We start from the raw sequence: 12,363 nt of genomic DNA, 5'->3' as shown, positions 1-12,363 counted from the left end.
AAAACATACAAACAGACATCGCGGCTAAATGCGGGGAATGGCCACTAAAAGTGCTAGCGCTCTGAAATATCTTAAGTTCGTTTTCAAATTGATTCCGCTAACGAAAATTCAAACTGCACTTTATTAACTCGGCTCGCTTTTTGTGGCGGTCGCTTTCCCAGATGAGCGGTACCTTGCAATGTGTTGTTAAGCGGCTGATGCTTTGAAGTGCACTCGCCGCGATGACAGCAAAAAAAAAAAAAAAGAACAGCCAAGAGAGCGATGCGTAGACACGCTGAGGCAGATATAAATATCGCTTTCGGCTTACGCACAAACCATACTTTTTCCATTTTTGTGATCACGAAAATCGGGGCGCGTTATAGGGTTGTGTTTTGCGGTAAGGTCGTAAAGCATCGATATTATAAGGCTGCGCTTAAATAACGAAACACATTTTGAAGCCGTTAGAAAATTATATTTACTTTTCCCTCTTAAATACAAGAGCTTTTGAGGTCACTGCGGTGGCTGTTCCTATATTGAAAGAACGTTCACCCGCGCTCGGTGCATTGGAATCGAAGCTGGTAACTTCTGGTAACTTCTCGGGCCACGGGGGTACTGGACTAAGCACCTCCCTGACGACTACAGCACCAACGCTTTTCATCAGAGCAATAGTTTACTCGATCTCGCACACGCACCGTGGAAACGATGTTCTGTGTCCTGTAACACGGCGCAGACTCTTTGGATACAAGTGCCACGTGTAGACAGAGCTAACGGCGTCTCCTAGCGCATGCATGCTGCAATGATGCGGATATACTGCATGCATGCGTATGCAGCACTGTGCATCAAATCACGAAACGTTCAATTTGCGTTGAAATGTTTTCTTTATTTTACAGCTCCGATAGAGGCGTACAGATGGTCACTTGTGATATCGCACTAACGTCTCCTTCCATGGGCACTCAGCATACCCTTCCCCGATGAAAATGCGCTGTTTACACGTTTAAAGAGTGATTGTTTGTTACTTGATGATGTTCGCACCACCAGGACGTTCTTTAAAAAAAAAAAATCAGCTAATGGCCCGTGGCGGTTTCCTGTTTTTGACTTGTACAGGAACAGGCGCCGCTGGCAGAACAGTAGCCGCGCAGAGCTTTCCCAGCAGTTCCACTTGTACTTCGCTGCCTGGTATCGCAAGGTAGAATGGCAGATAGGCCATAGCCAAACTCTGTTGAGCCTGGGCTCCGTAAGATCCGGAAGTTGTGTACCCAACGACCTGCGTAGGACGAGGCAGATTGGTTCTGTCAATGCTCATTGCGGGCACAAAAAGACAGTCAGGTATAAGATGACCCCTACATCTCTCAAATATTGAGACTTACTGTGCACGAAGCGAATCTAACACTTTAACAGTGTTTCTCGAGGAATAGGAATGTCTGTTACGTTGGGAGCAGAGGCCGAGTAGGTTAAGACTAAATTAGTTTGGTTTTTCAGGATAGGTTCTTTTGTTTCGCACAGGCATTCCAAGAAGACATCATAATATCATGATGCAGAGTGACCGACTAAAGGGTATCCTGACGTGCTAAAAGCTTGCGAGATCTTTTAACCTCTTCCAAACTCACCCGTCCAGGGTTCTCCGGTTGTGCACCATGCAACAAATCTCGCTATAAAATTTGCCAACAGATGACGGCGTGACAGGTAGCTGTTAGCACTGCTTCCAGCTACAGAGTAAGAATTAAAGGTAACTTCACCTGCGACAGTAAAACATTTAATTTATCTACTAGAATGCTCCGTCTGTCAGCTGCAATATATAAATTAAATGGCGACGTCTTTCAGATTGCACTTTAACAACCATAAGGCTCACAGTGCAAGTCTACCCAGCCTGCCCTTATCTAATCATGTAAATGTGGCACTCATTTGATCAATTAAAGGCAATCATATTGGAATCTGGTTTTCGATCGGCCTACTACCGAGAGTCAGATAATCATTTCTAATTCACAAGTTTAAAGCCGCCTCGCCAGGTATAAACCAAAGTGTGGGTAAGCTGACTTGCCTGTCTTAATCACTCCCTTTTTTTCTGGCCAACTTTACAACAGCGGGGACGTGACTAGTATTTTTATTCTTTTTTATAAAATGCGTTGTACGTGACTAAACATGTCTGTGCTGTGATTGCATGCCACTCTGAATCAATACCTTTTAGTGTGATATCATCCAGAATGTAGCTTTTAATCGTGCCTCCCCCCTTTTTTCATTTTTATTTTCTTTTTTTCACCGCACCCTTTTCGCACGTGTGCGCTTCGCATTATTCTGCAGTATGTAAGTTCGACACGTGTCTATGTTCCCTATGTATTTTATATGACCCCAGATTGCATAACTTAGGGCTTTTGCGAGTGCATGACTTTGCCTCATTTTTAGCTTTATTATATTAACAGTCATTGGTGCAGATAATGATAACGTCATCATATAAACTTAAGGGACTGCCCACAGCTCAGCTTCTTAAGACGAAGGCCGGTCACCGGCCGAAACGTCAAGAAAAGTACAAGTGTTTCTTCACCACGTCTGTTTTCTGTCAAGTGTACTGCCAGCCTAACCCTAGAGACCTTTTCTTCCTAAGACCCTTTCACGACCCTCTGGGAAACCGGTTTTCTGGGCTGTGGGGAGAACGTGGAGGAGCGAAATCCTCAACAATTTCCTGTACTACGAGAACATTCCAGTGCCCAATATGGCGGCGCCCGTGGACCTGTTTATGAAAGGGTCTATATGTACGTGCATATAGCAGGCCAATAGCAACAGCCATTTCAGTTTTCCGAATTTCGCAAAAGAGATCATCTTCAGCCTAAGGCCCAACTAATGTTGGGACTACTCCATGGCGCGAGTGTCACGTGACCTTCTCTGTCCCGCCCGCGCTGTGGTTCTTCCCGTTGTTTGCTGCTCCAGCCGATGCGCGACAGGGAGCTCCAGTGGCGCGCGCACCTTGGAGTGACTTGCAAAGATGGGTGTCGCCTTACATGCACCACCGGCGCGCGATTTTAGAATCGCGCGTGAAATTGACAATTGGCTGGCCCATAGCACCGAGGGTAACCGCGTTTTGGAAAATCTAAGAACAAAAATGGCTATTGGCAATGGCTAGCTAAACATATTTAGTTACAGCCGGGACCCTATCTACACTATACAATTATTAGAAGTTAGTTGAACAGGATACTAGTGAACATGATTAACCTTTTTTCAGAGGTCCGCCAGCACTCGTATTACTACACCGCAACAGTTATATTTTTACCTCAAAAAGCCTATAGTTAAAAATTGGTGACGGAATTCTCTGAAACACCTGGTGTATCTCACTCGCGCGGTCGTCCTAGGACCCAGCAGTCAAGGTAGCTCGCTTGAAGATGGTCTTGAATGAGCGCCTTTTGCGATGGACAGATAGATTCCCAGAAGTGTGAAGTGCGCACTTGATTGTACCAGGAGCAGCCTATCGCGCAGGCAAGATCCTGTTTAGCCAGCTCAAGAGAAGTCCTTTGAAAGAACGATAGCGTATGCGCCAGTGTTCGCGCGAATCAGTACACACTTCCGGGTGCGTTTATCTGCCTTTTGAAAGTGGTGCTCGTGCAAGCCCGTCTTCAAGCAAAATACCCTATTCCGAAGGTCAAGCTCAAGCACACGAAGGGGACGGGGAAAGCATATCGCGTCGTGAGAAGCGATAAGTGCTAAGTCCCCCGTCGGGATTGTGCCGATGGATGCGGAAGTTTCTGCTAAATATTGTAGGTTCTAAAAATTATTCCGCTGCCAGTGACAGCAAAGTAAACCACTAACAGCAACAGCTGGGAAAAAGTATCGAGCATGGGGTAATTGGTGTCAAGGCTCATAAGCGGCGATTACATCAGCTGGTTTACAAAGAACAGCGCCGAAGAATGGCTAGATTTTGAAGACGAGTGCCAAAGCTGTTTCAGCAAGGATTTTTTTTTTCCACACGGTCTCAGAAACTTGTTTCGCGCAATTACCTTGTTGGAGCACCAGACGGTCTCGTTGCCTTCTGGATCAACATCCGGGGCTTCGACAGCTAGGTGCACTAGTTTCCGTTTGAGACCCTCTCTCAAAATTTGCTGGAGAGCTGCCTTTCCCACAAATTCTGTAGCTTTTTTCATCCGTACGAAAGGGCCAAGGCCAGCTTCGAACGGGTTGCTGTCAACAGTCATCTGCGAATAAACGCACGTTTAGGCAATACGTGTTAAAGCGGTAATTAAAAAAGCAGACCTAGCATAAGTATTAACACATTAATGTTTGCAGTATGACGACTGACAGCTTCTGTTGGAGTTTTAGAACAGGAGTTATGAGTTAAGAACATAAGAACCCTACTGTCCAAGAATATTTGGATTCATCACAGTCATGCGCTCTTGTTGAAAATAGCCGCTGTGTTTTTGCACTGATGTCCGCTCAAAATATCCAATTTAGCGATTGTTTTATGGGGTCGTAAATTTTTTAGAAGTGCCATAGGGCACTACTTTTTATATTTAGCTAATTGTAGGAATTTCTGCAAGTTTTCTCTGCAACATTGTTCTTATTCATTTTTTTTTCTGCACAAGGTTACATACCCTTTCAAGCTAATATCTCGGCTATTTAGTTTTTGTCCGCAGCCTATTCTCAGACCTTTTGATAGTAAGTGCTCAATTCAAATTATTTTAGATGATTTAGGACACTATCTGGGGACACAGGCAAGATTCCGCTCATAAGAAACGAACTGAATGCGAATTTACTTACGTCGGCACCCCACAGTCTAAAGCCCTTCTCGATCCGCAGGCTGTTCAGGGCGTAAGTTCCAAAGTCCTTGATGTCGTACGGCTCTCCAGATTGTAGCAGCTCATTATATAAAGCGGAAGTGTGCTCTTTGTCGTGGTAAAGTTCCCATCCGAGTTCACCTGGCAGGCGATAAACGACACTGTTTCAGTAAAGCCCGCTCGCTCTTTAAGCGGCCAGCTTCACGTTTTACATACTGACATGAAATGAGAACACTGATCGTCGTGCTCGAATCTTTATTTATACCGCTAACTTGAAAGCAAAAAAACAAACAAACTGAAAATTGCCGATAAAATTCAGAACAACCCCCCACAGGATTGGCCTGTCGCTGTTTTTGCTGAGCGTGCCAGTCGTTTACGCGAGTCTCGCGTTTGCACACTTTCGAATCTGAATCTCTTCGCTTGCAAACAAACTCGTACTCTACAATACTCCGCCTTACAGAGGCGTAATGACGACGGGGATACATTCAGATCAGCGCCGTTATGTGGTGCGCCTCTATAAAAAGCCATTGTAACAGACGTCCTGTGCTGTTGGACGCGGCGTCTTCCTACGCACATTGAATCGCCAAGCTCGTCGCGAAACTCACCACGTCAGCGCCTTTGTTAACGGTCTTAAAGCCTGGACTCCATGTACGCGAAAACTCACGCGAAGGCGACGGCGACGAGCGACGCCGTCGCGCGAAGCAAAAAGCCTGGACTCCATGTGCGCGAAAGAGCGAGCGACGCGACAAGGCGGCACGGCGACGCTCGCTCCGTCGCTTGTGGGCAACCTCCATGCAAGCGAAGGCGGCAGGCGACGCGAACCCGCGACGTGCGCAGCGGACTTTGCGCACTCAAGCTTAGAAAAGCGCCCGTAACCTGTTCTCTCTCTTAAAATTTTGTGAGTGCGCCTCATAGTCAGGGCCAAAGGAATATTTCCTCTACGGCAGCGATGTAGCGGCAGTGGAGATAGCCAACGGCGTGCTTGCGGAGACGAAGTCACATCACGGGTTCACGGGGGAGGTGTGCTTTCGTTCGGTGCCTGTGCACTCCGGCTTAGTAAAAACACTCCCGTTAACTGCCACCGCAATTTGATTGTAAGTGAGCAAACTATAATTTACCAGTGAGAATGCGCGCCGCGAGTGTTTCTGCACAGTTGGAGCGCAGCGGCACGGTGGATCGAGCGCCGGTACCCGCGGCTCGACACGCATCTCTCCCTGCAGTACGCCCGCTCGCGTAGCCCGCTCCAAATGCAGTTAGCCCTCTTCACACAAGTAGATTGTTTTAATTATTTAAATCGTGCGGGTCTGCCTCTCAGCTACAAAACCAAATATTTTCTCGACGGTGGCGATGACCAAGACGACGGGCGGGTTTCGTGAGATGTACCCGTGAGAAACCGTGGACAAACCGGAAACGGCTTTGGGGGGCTCTGATTGGCCAGTCGCGTGGGGGACTTCCGGGCGACGAGCGAAATTTTCTGTGGGTGCAGATCCGAGCGACACGGCAAGCGACACATGCATTTTGCTTCGCGCGACGGCGTCGCTCGTCGCTTGCCGCCGTCGCGTTCGCGTGAGTTTTCGCGTACATGGAGTCCAGGCTTAAAATATGCGTTTCGGAGAAAGCTTTGGGTTTGAAATGATGAACGCTTCTTTGATGTGGTGCCGCCTGAGGTAGACTTTCACGTCATGCAGTAAACGAGTTTAACCCAAAACACCGTCGCCTGTAAAGAGTGCATCACTGCACGCTACTTACACTGATGTGAAACTAATTTTAAGGGACCGGCCCATGTTTAGAGTACAGTCGTGCATCCGAAGTAATTTATTTCTTCGAAGCAGTCTTATGTGTTGCTTCGACAAATGTTATCGTGCTGCTGGCTCTGCAGCCAAAGTTTTTGTTCTTTTTTTTTTCAATAGGAAAAGTAAAACGCAGTTATGGACCTTCTTCGAAATTCCTAAAAGATGATATTCCACATAGCACTGTTAAAGTTAACCGATACAATATAGTGGAGCTCTCGCCAGAAGAGTAGTGAAGGTGGCAGAACCCGCGTCATGATGTGAACGAGAAGAATGAAACGCATTTTGAAAGAACTGAGCAAAAAATCGCGTGCATTCACATCGTGATTGCTCGGAGCGGATGGTTGGCCATCTTATTTGAATCATATGAGATTTGTGTCAACGCTTGCTTGTGGAATTTAGCATGAGGCCAATTTGTCGCAATCTCGATGGAAATCTGAACCTTGTTGTGAGGAAAGGGACGATAAAACGTTTTGTTTTATGTAGCGTTCAAGGTTTTGTGTTTATCAAAGCATTATACATAGTACAGTGCTTCTGATAGCGTTTCTTGTGTCAAAGAATTTGACAACTGAAAGAATAAACAAAATATTGCGGTCCAATGAAGATCACCTAAACAGAGTTTGAATGTAAACTTACCTGTGTAAGATATCCGCATAGCGGTTACGGGAATGCCAGACAAAGTGATCTCCCTGGCATGCAGGAATGGGAATTTATCGTCCTCCAGAGATACATCAGTCAGTGACGCCAGGACATTAGCCGCGTGAGGACCGGCGATGCCCAGAGCGGCAACTCTGTCCGTGACGTTATCAATTTTGACGTTCTCAAGCTGCCACAGCTTGACGTGCTCATCCATCCACCTACAGAGGAAGCAGAGAAGACGTCAAAGCAGGCGTAGAAGTTGACACCGAACTTGTACAGAGGCCTACAGATACGACGGTGTACGCTTCTTTGTTAAAATACTACTACAATTGGTCCGTTAGTATGTTTTGTACCATTCAGTTAGTATCGCAACACGCCGTGAGCGACCTCGCTTTTCGCCTGTAGGCCCATATACAAGGGCCGAACAACAGGAAGTTTTGGCATAGCTTTACCATATACTAAACCGCTACCGTTACCACTGCGGTCGGCTGCTAGCTGCCCATACGCAGCCAGTTCCTTACGGGCTCTCCAACGGCAGTAATAAAGCGGCAGCGGTAAGTTAAGACGTTTTATTTGCGAAACAGCCGTGCATAGCTAGCGGCTGATGGTAGCGGTAAGCGGTAACGATATTCTAAAACTCTCTAATAAAGGCAAGAGGTGGAACCCCAAACGCGCAGGGAAGAGAAGATTAATTTGAGTTGATGCTGCTACACACTAAGCAGAAAGAAGCAAAAAGAGAGTAAGCTGTCTTCTTCTAGTGCACTCGCTTTTATAAAAGGGAGTGCGTTAGGGGACAGCTTACTCCCCTTTTTACACCCATACAGGCGTATTCGTGCTTAGAGTGTACGGATGGTGCATTCCCAGGTGCGATGAGGCTAAGTACAATTCTAAAACTCTCTTACTATCAAATATATTTTTTAAGCGCTTATCGATTGACGCGGACACTACAGCTCTTGCGGTTTTTTTAGCGTTAATTATGAAAAGTAAAATTTCTCACTGTTACTTGAGCTGTCGTGACTGCTAGATATTTCGGTTTATCTCTAGCTTGCAGTACGCTGCCGACGCCCAGCAGTTATGCCACGCCAATGATCATGGGCTGAGAGCAGGGCTTCTAAAGGCCACGCATCTCTCAAAGCAGCCTTGCCTGAGATCGTGCAGCTCCGAGCCTGAGCCCGTGATGACGAAGTAGCGGTTCTCCTCCAGCCTGGTCACCGTCACCTCGGCGTAGACTCGACCTCTGGGCGTCAGCATGTGCGCGATGTTGATGGAGTTCACCTGCAACGCAGTCGCAGGATGCTGCGCCATTTTCTTGCACGCACATTAGCTCACTCGTCCCGTATGAAATATTCTTCGACACCCTTTGGTCACGGCCGTTGGAAAATGAAACAAATATTCTGGGTGGCAGAGGTATGGGCCAGTTCGTAACTCATGGTCATGGTTGCTGTTGTGCAAACAACCTAAGAAGATCTTCAATTGGGCCTAGTTGGTTTGTAATCTTCGACATTGTTATTGCGCTACTCAAGGTTTACAAAGACAAGAACGACACATACCCTGCGCCCTGTCTGTATGTGTCGTTCTTGTCTGCGTAAACCTTTAGTAGAGCAATAACAATGTCGAAGAGTACAAACAACACATGGCCCGTTACCCACACAGGAGGATCCGCCAGGGTTGGGAATCATAGAAAGGCTGATCAGCCGGACGCTTTTTTTGGGAAAAAAGGAGAGAAAAAAGTTAATGAAGAAAAGCGAACGTAAGTCTCGCAGAGAGGAAGAGGAAGACAACAGACTTCACGCACCGTGTGCTTATGCCTCAGTTGTCTCGTCTTGTCTCTTTGCACGCTTTACATCAATAATGTGCGTTTAAGCGGGATGTAAACTTGCACTCTCATTCACTTTATGTTTCGTGCTTACCTGGGCAACGTTGTCTTTTGGCAGCAGGTGAAAGCAAGAGTTTTTTAGCTATGACATATGGCAGTGTCTCACAGAGCGAGAGAGAGAGAGGGGGTTATTGACGGGAAAAGCAGAGAGGTTGGCCCTAAAAATAAATACCTGGCCTCACAGTGCCACAGTGAAAGTAGATATGTCTGAAAAAAATAATTATTTTTGTATTGTTCACTATAGTGTGCACTGATCGATACTCCTTTCACTCCCCACTGTTCTGCTTGCGAATACTCTTTCGATTACAATTGCTCTTTTTTTCTTCACTAAAAATAGATGCAGAAACTAAAGACCTAACTGCAATCCAATAGATTGCGTCATACCCTAAAGCTCCAAAAAAGTGTATGACGCGGTAGCGGTTTAATTAATGCCCGTATATGCGGAACCTGCCACAGTGGTCGGTTTGCTTAGCATCCAGTGGGCAGTTTGTGATGACGTCACAAGGTCACGTGACCTAGGTTGGTTCTGTGGGGATTTTTCGCTCACGCATGGGTGGATAACCTGATCGCCACAGCTCCACACTATGCGGCCTCCGTCCACTTACGGCAGGCAACTTGTTGGCCAGAAGCCTGTCGAGGAAGCGGCTCGCCCCTTCGCCGGTCACTTCGAACTTGGCGAACGGAGTCAGGTCGATGACGCCGACGCTCTCGAGGACGCTGCGGCACTCGCGCTTCATGGGCTCGAACCAGTTGCAGCGCCGGAAGCTGGGATGGTAGCCCCCCTCGTCGCCAGGCTGGGAGAACCAGGCCGGTTGCTCCCATCCTATAGGGGGACGGATCACAGCAAGCCTAATTAGTGAACTGGTTTGGTGTCAGCAAACAGATCGGTATCAGTTAACAACGCGTTGTTTTGCACAGCTTGCTGGCCTGTTTGTGTGGCTAAAGGGAACGTCCCATCGAGAGTTATGCTTGGTGGTCGGAAGGCAATCTGCTTGAAAGCCACACTCGGGGTCTCTTTATAGTTAGCTCACCCGACAGGGTCAACGGTGGAAAGCCCTGCGGAAACCTGTCGAGCTCCGGTGCTCCAAACGCTAAGGCAGCCAAACAAGTGGCAAGAAGCGACCCGGCCAGGATATGAATATACAGATTCCACGCAAGCACTTCGGATTCTACGGTGCCTAGCCAGTCCCTTGGACATCGTTGGTGATGTGTGCCTCATTGTGTAACCATATTCATTCCCTGTCCGAGTTGTGTGGGCTCGACGCACCATGCGCACCATCTCAGGAAAGCTGACAATGCATCCCATCCCCCGAAGGTGAACTACCCGCTGTATGTGCTGCTGCTATCCGCAGGAGACGTCGTAATGCCCGAAAAAGTAGGTGGGGGCTGCGCTGAATCCTGCGGCCAGGGCCTCCTGGACATCGCAGACTCCTCTTCCGACCGGCCTCTTCTGCCCCGCCCTCGATACAGAGGTGACGGTAGCTCACTTCATGATAACTTGCCCCGGGCTTTGGGCGGCACTCAAGCTACACCTCGGCAGCCAGGATTGCCACCCTAGCTGACCACCAGACACAAGAATCTGGACACACGGGCCCCAACGCCGGGCCTTGTTGGCATTAATAGCCGACGCAGGTCTGCATGGATGGATGGATGGAAAACTTTATTAAGCAAGCGAGTTTGGACCGTGCAAGGTCTCAGGGCCACCGCACAGCCCTCACATTACGCGCATGTGTCCAGGCCACGTAGGGCCATGGCACTGGCACCCCGGTTCACACAGCGAAGTTGCGTGTCCGGTCCTGCGACGCAAGGAGGGCCTCCCATTCCTCCCATGTATCGATGGCGGGCTGTCCCTGCGGGGGAGGATCGGCAGGGCAGCCGAAGAGGATGTGGTCCAGGGTGGCGTGCGGAGCTCCGCAGAGAGTGCACTCTGGGGAAACATGGCGGACGTAGGAGAGACGCTGAGGGGTAGGAAGAGTTCGGGTATGGAGTCGCCTCCAGAGGATTTGTTGGGAGTGGGATAGGCGGGGGTGGGGAGGGGATAGAGTCGACGGGCAAGGCGTGCTTGTTGAGTTAATTCTGAAAACGTGTGTGCCCGCTCCCTCGAGAAATCCCGGCTGGGGTCGCCATTTGCCCGGCAAATAAGTCACGGGTTATGTTATCGGCGGCCTCATTTCCGGGATTGCCAGAGTGAGCCGGCACCCACACGAGCTCAATACGCCTATCGGGATTTAGGGTGCACATTCTCAATATCTGCCACGCGGGGGGATGGACGCGTCCGCGGGCGAAGTTAAGAACGGCTGTTTTGGAATCGCTAAGTATATAAGCCGCATTGGTTTGGGCAATGGCTATTGCTATAGCTGCTTCCTCTCCATTTGTACATTTAACTGTCTTATGCCGAAGGGCACATTTGAGCAATTAAAAGAAAAGGTCTCCCATTCATAAAAAATTCAATCTGAAACCATGCAATAACAATAAAACATTTCTGATTCATTGCGGTTCTGACATATCTTCTTTTCAGTCTACAGAACGGGAAGCGACTTTACGCGTTACAACAAGCAGCCTTGACTTATATCTGGAAGTCCATCTAGCTGCCTTGGCTTCATAGTGCCGGACTTAACATTTCAGTAAGGACGCTCCCGCTCTCTCTCTTTCTCATGTCCGATGTCAAAAGGCTGTGTCATGAACGATCCCCAAGCATACAGCATATTCCCAAATAAGTGCCCAGCAAATTAAGCCTTGGACTCCTCGTTTTCATATTTAATTTTTTTCCGGAACTCAGGGAGTAGAAATAGGGCGATGACTTTTGAAACTGACATTCGGGAACAGATCGGGTTATCCAGGAAAGAGTTGCAGGATTCAGAGTTTTTTCTGGTAATTATTTTTTTTCGTCAGAAAGATACCTTACTATTAGCGCTATACATAGTTTTTGTTCGGGACATAAAATGCCCTGTTTCTTGGTCATTATTTGGATAAACAATATGAAGATGGTAGATGGACTTAAAACTTTATCATGTCAGACATCTACTTCCTTTTGTAGCGAGAGCTACATTACGGTAGCATTTCGAGCCTTCAGCGTGGTTCGTCACGTAGTTGGTCACGTGATCAGCCGCGTGGTGCGGAGCAGTTGCTTCTGCCGGCGGCACGGCGCGCCGGCGAAACCGAGCTGCCACAGCTGTGCGCATGCGCCGTGTCAAGTGGGACGAATATGAAGAAGGAACGCCCAGCGAAACGGAACGGCGAAAGACTGACTTTGCAATTCAACTGAGCAAGTTCCACTCGGCCAGCTGTAGCTATCGCGTCAATCCAGATTTAACCAGAGCTA

At 48.1% G+C, this 12,363-nt stretch overlaps 1 protein-coding gene across 1 annotated transcript in view; it reads right to left on the bottom strand.

Moving 5' to 3' along the window:
- Positions 1–1,031: 1,031 nt before the first annotated feature.
- The window catches only part of LOC144125112 (dimethylglycine dehydrogenase, mitochondrial-like), a 37,100-nt gene continuing 25,768 nt past the window's right edge, over positions 1,032–12,363 (bottom strand). Inside the window, 6 exon segments of the mRNA XM_077658207.1 lie at positions 1,032–1,243; positions 3,963–4,157; positions 4,720–4,877; positions 7,163–7,383; positions 8,310–8,440; positions 9,647–9,864. Coding sequence (XP_077514333.1) covers positions 1,040–1,243; positions 3,963–4,157; positions 4,720–4,877; positions 7,163–7,383; positions 8,310–8,440; positions 9,647–9,864 — 1,127 coding nt within the window. The 3' untranslated portion in view covers positions 1,032–1,039.

The sequence above is a fragment of the Amblyomma americanum genome, chromosome 3, assembly GCF_052857255.1.
Source record: "Amblyomma americanum isolate KBUSLIRL-KWMA chromosome 3, ASM5285725v1, whole genome shotgun sequence".
NCBI classification, from domain to species: domain Eukaryota; kingdom Metazoa; phylum Arthropoda; class Arachnida; order Ixodida; family Ixodidae; genus Amblyomma; species Amblyomma americanum.
Note: the sequence above shows the minus strand (reverse complement) of the source record. Positions and strands in the feature narration are given on the sequence as shown.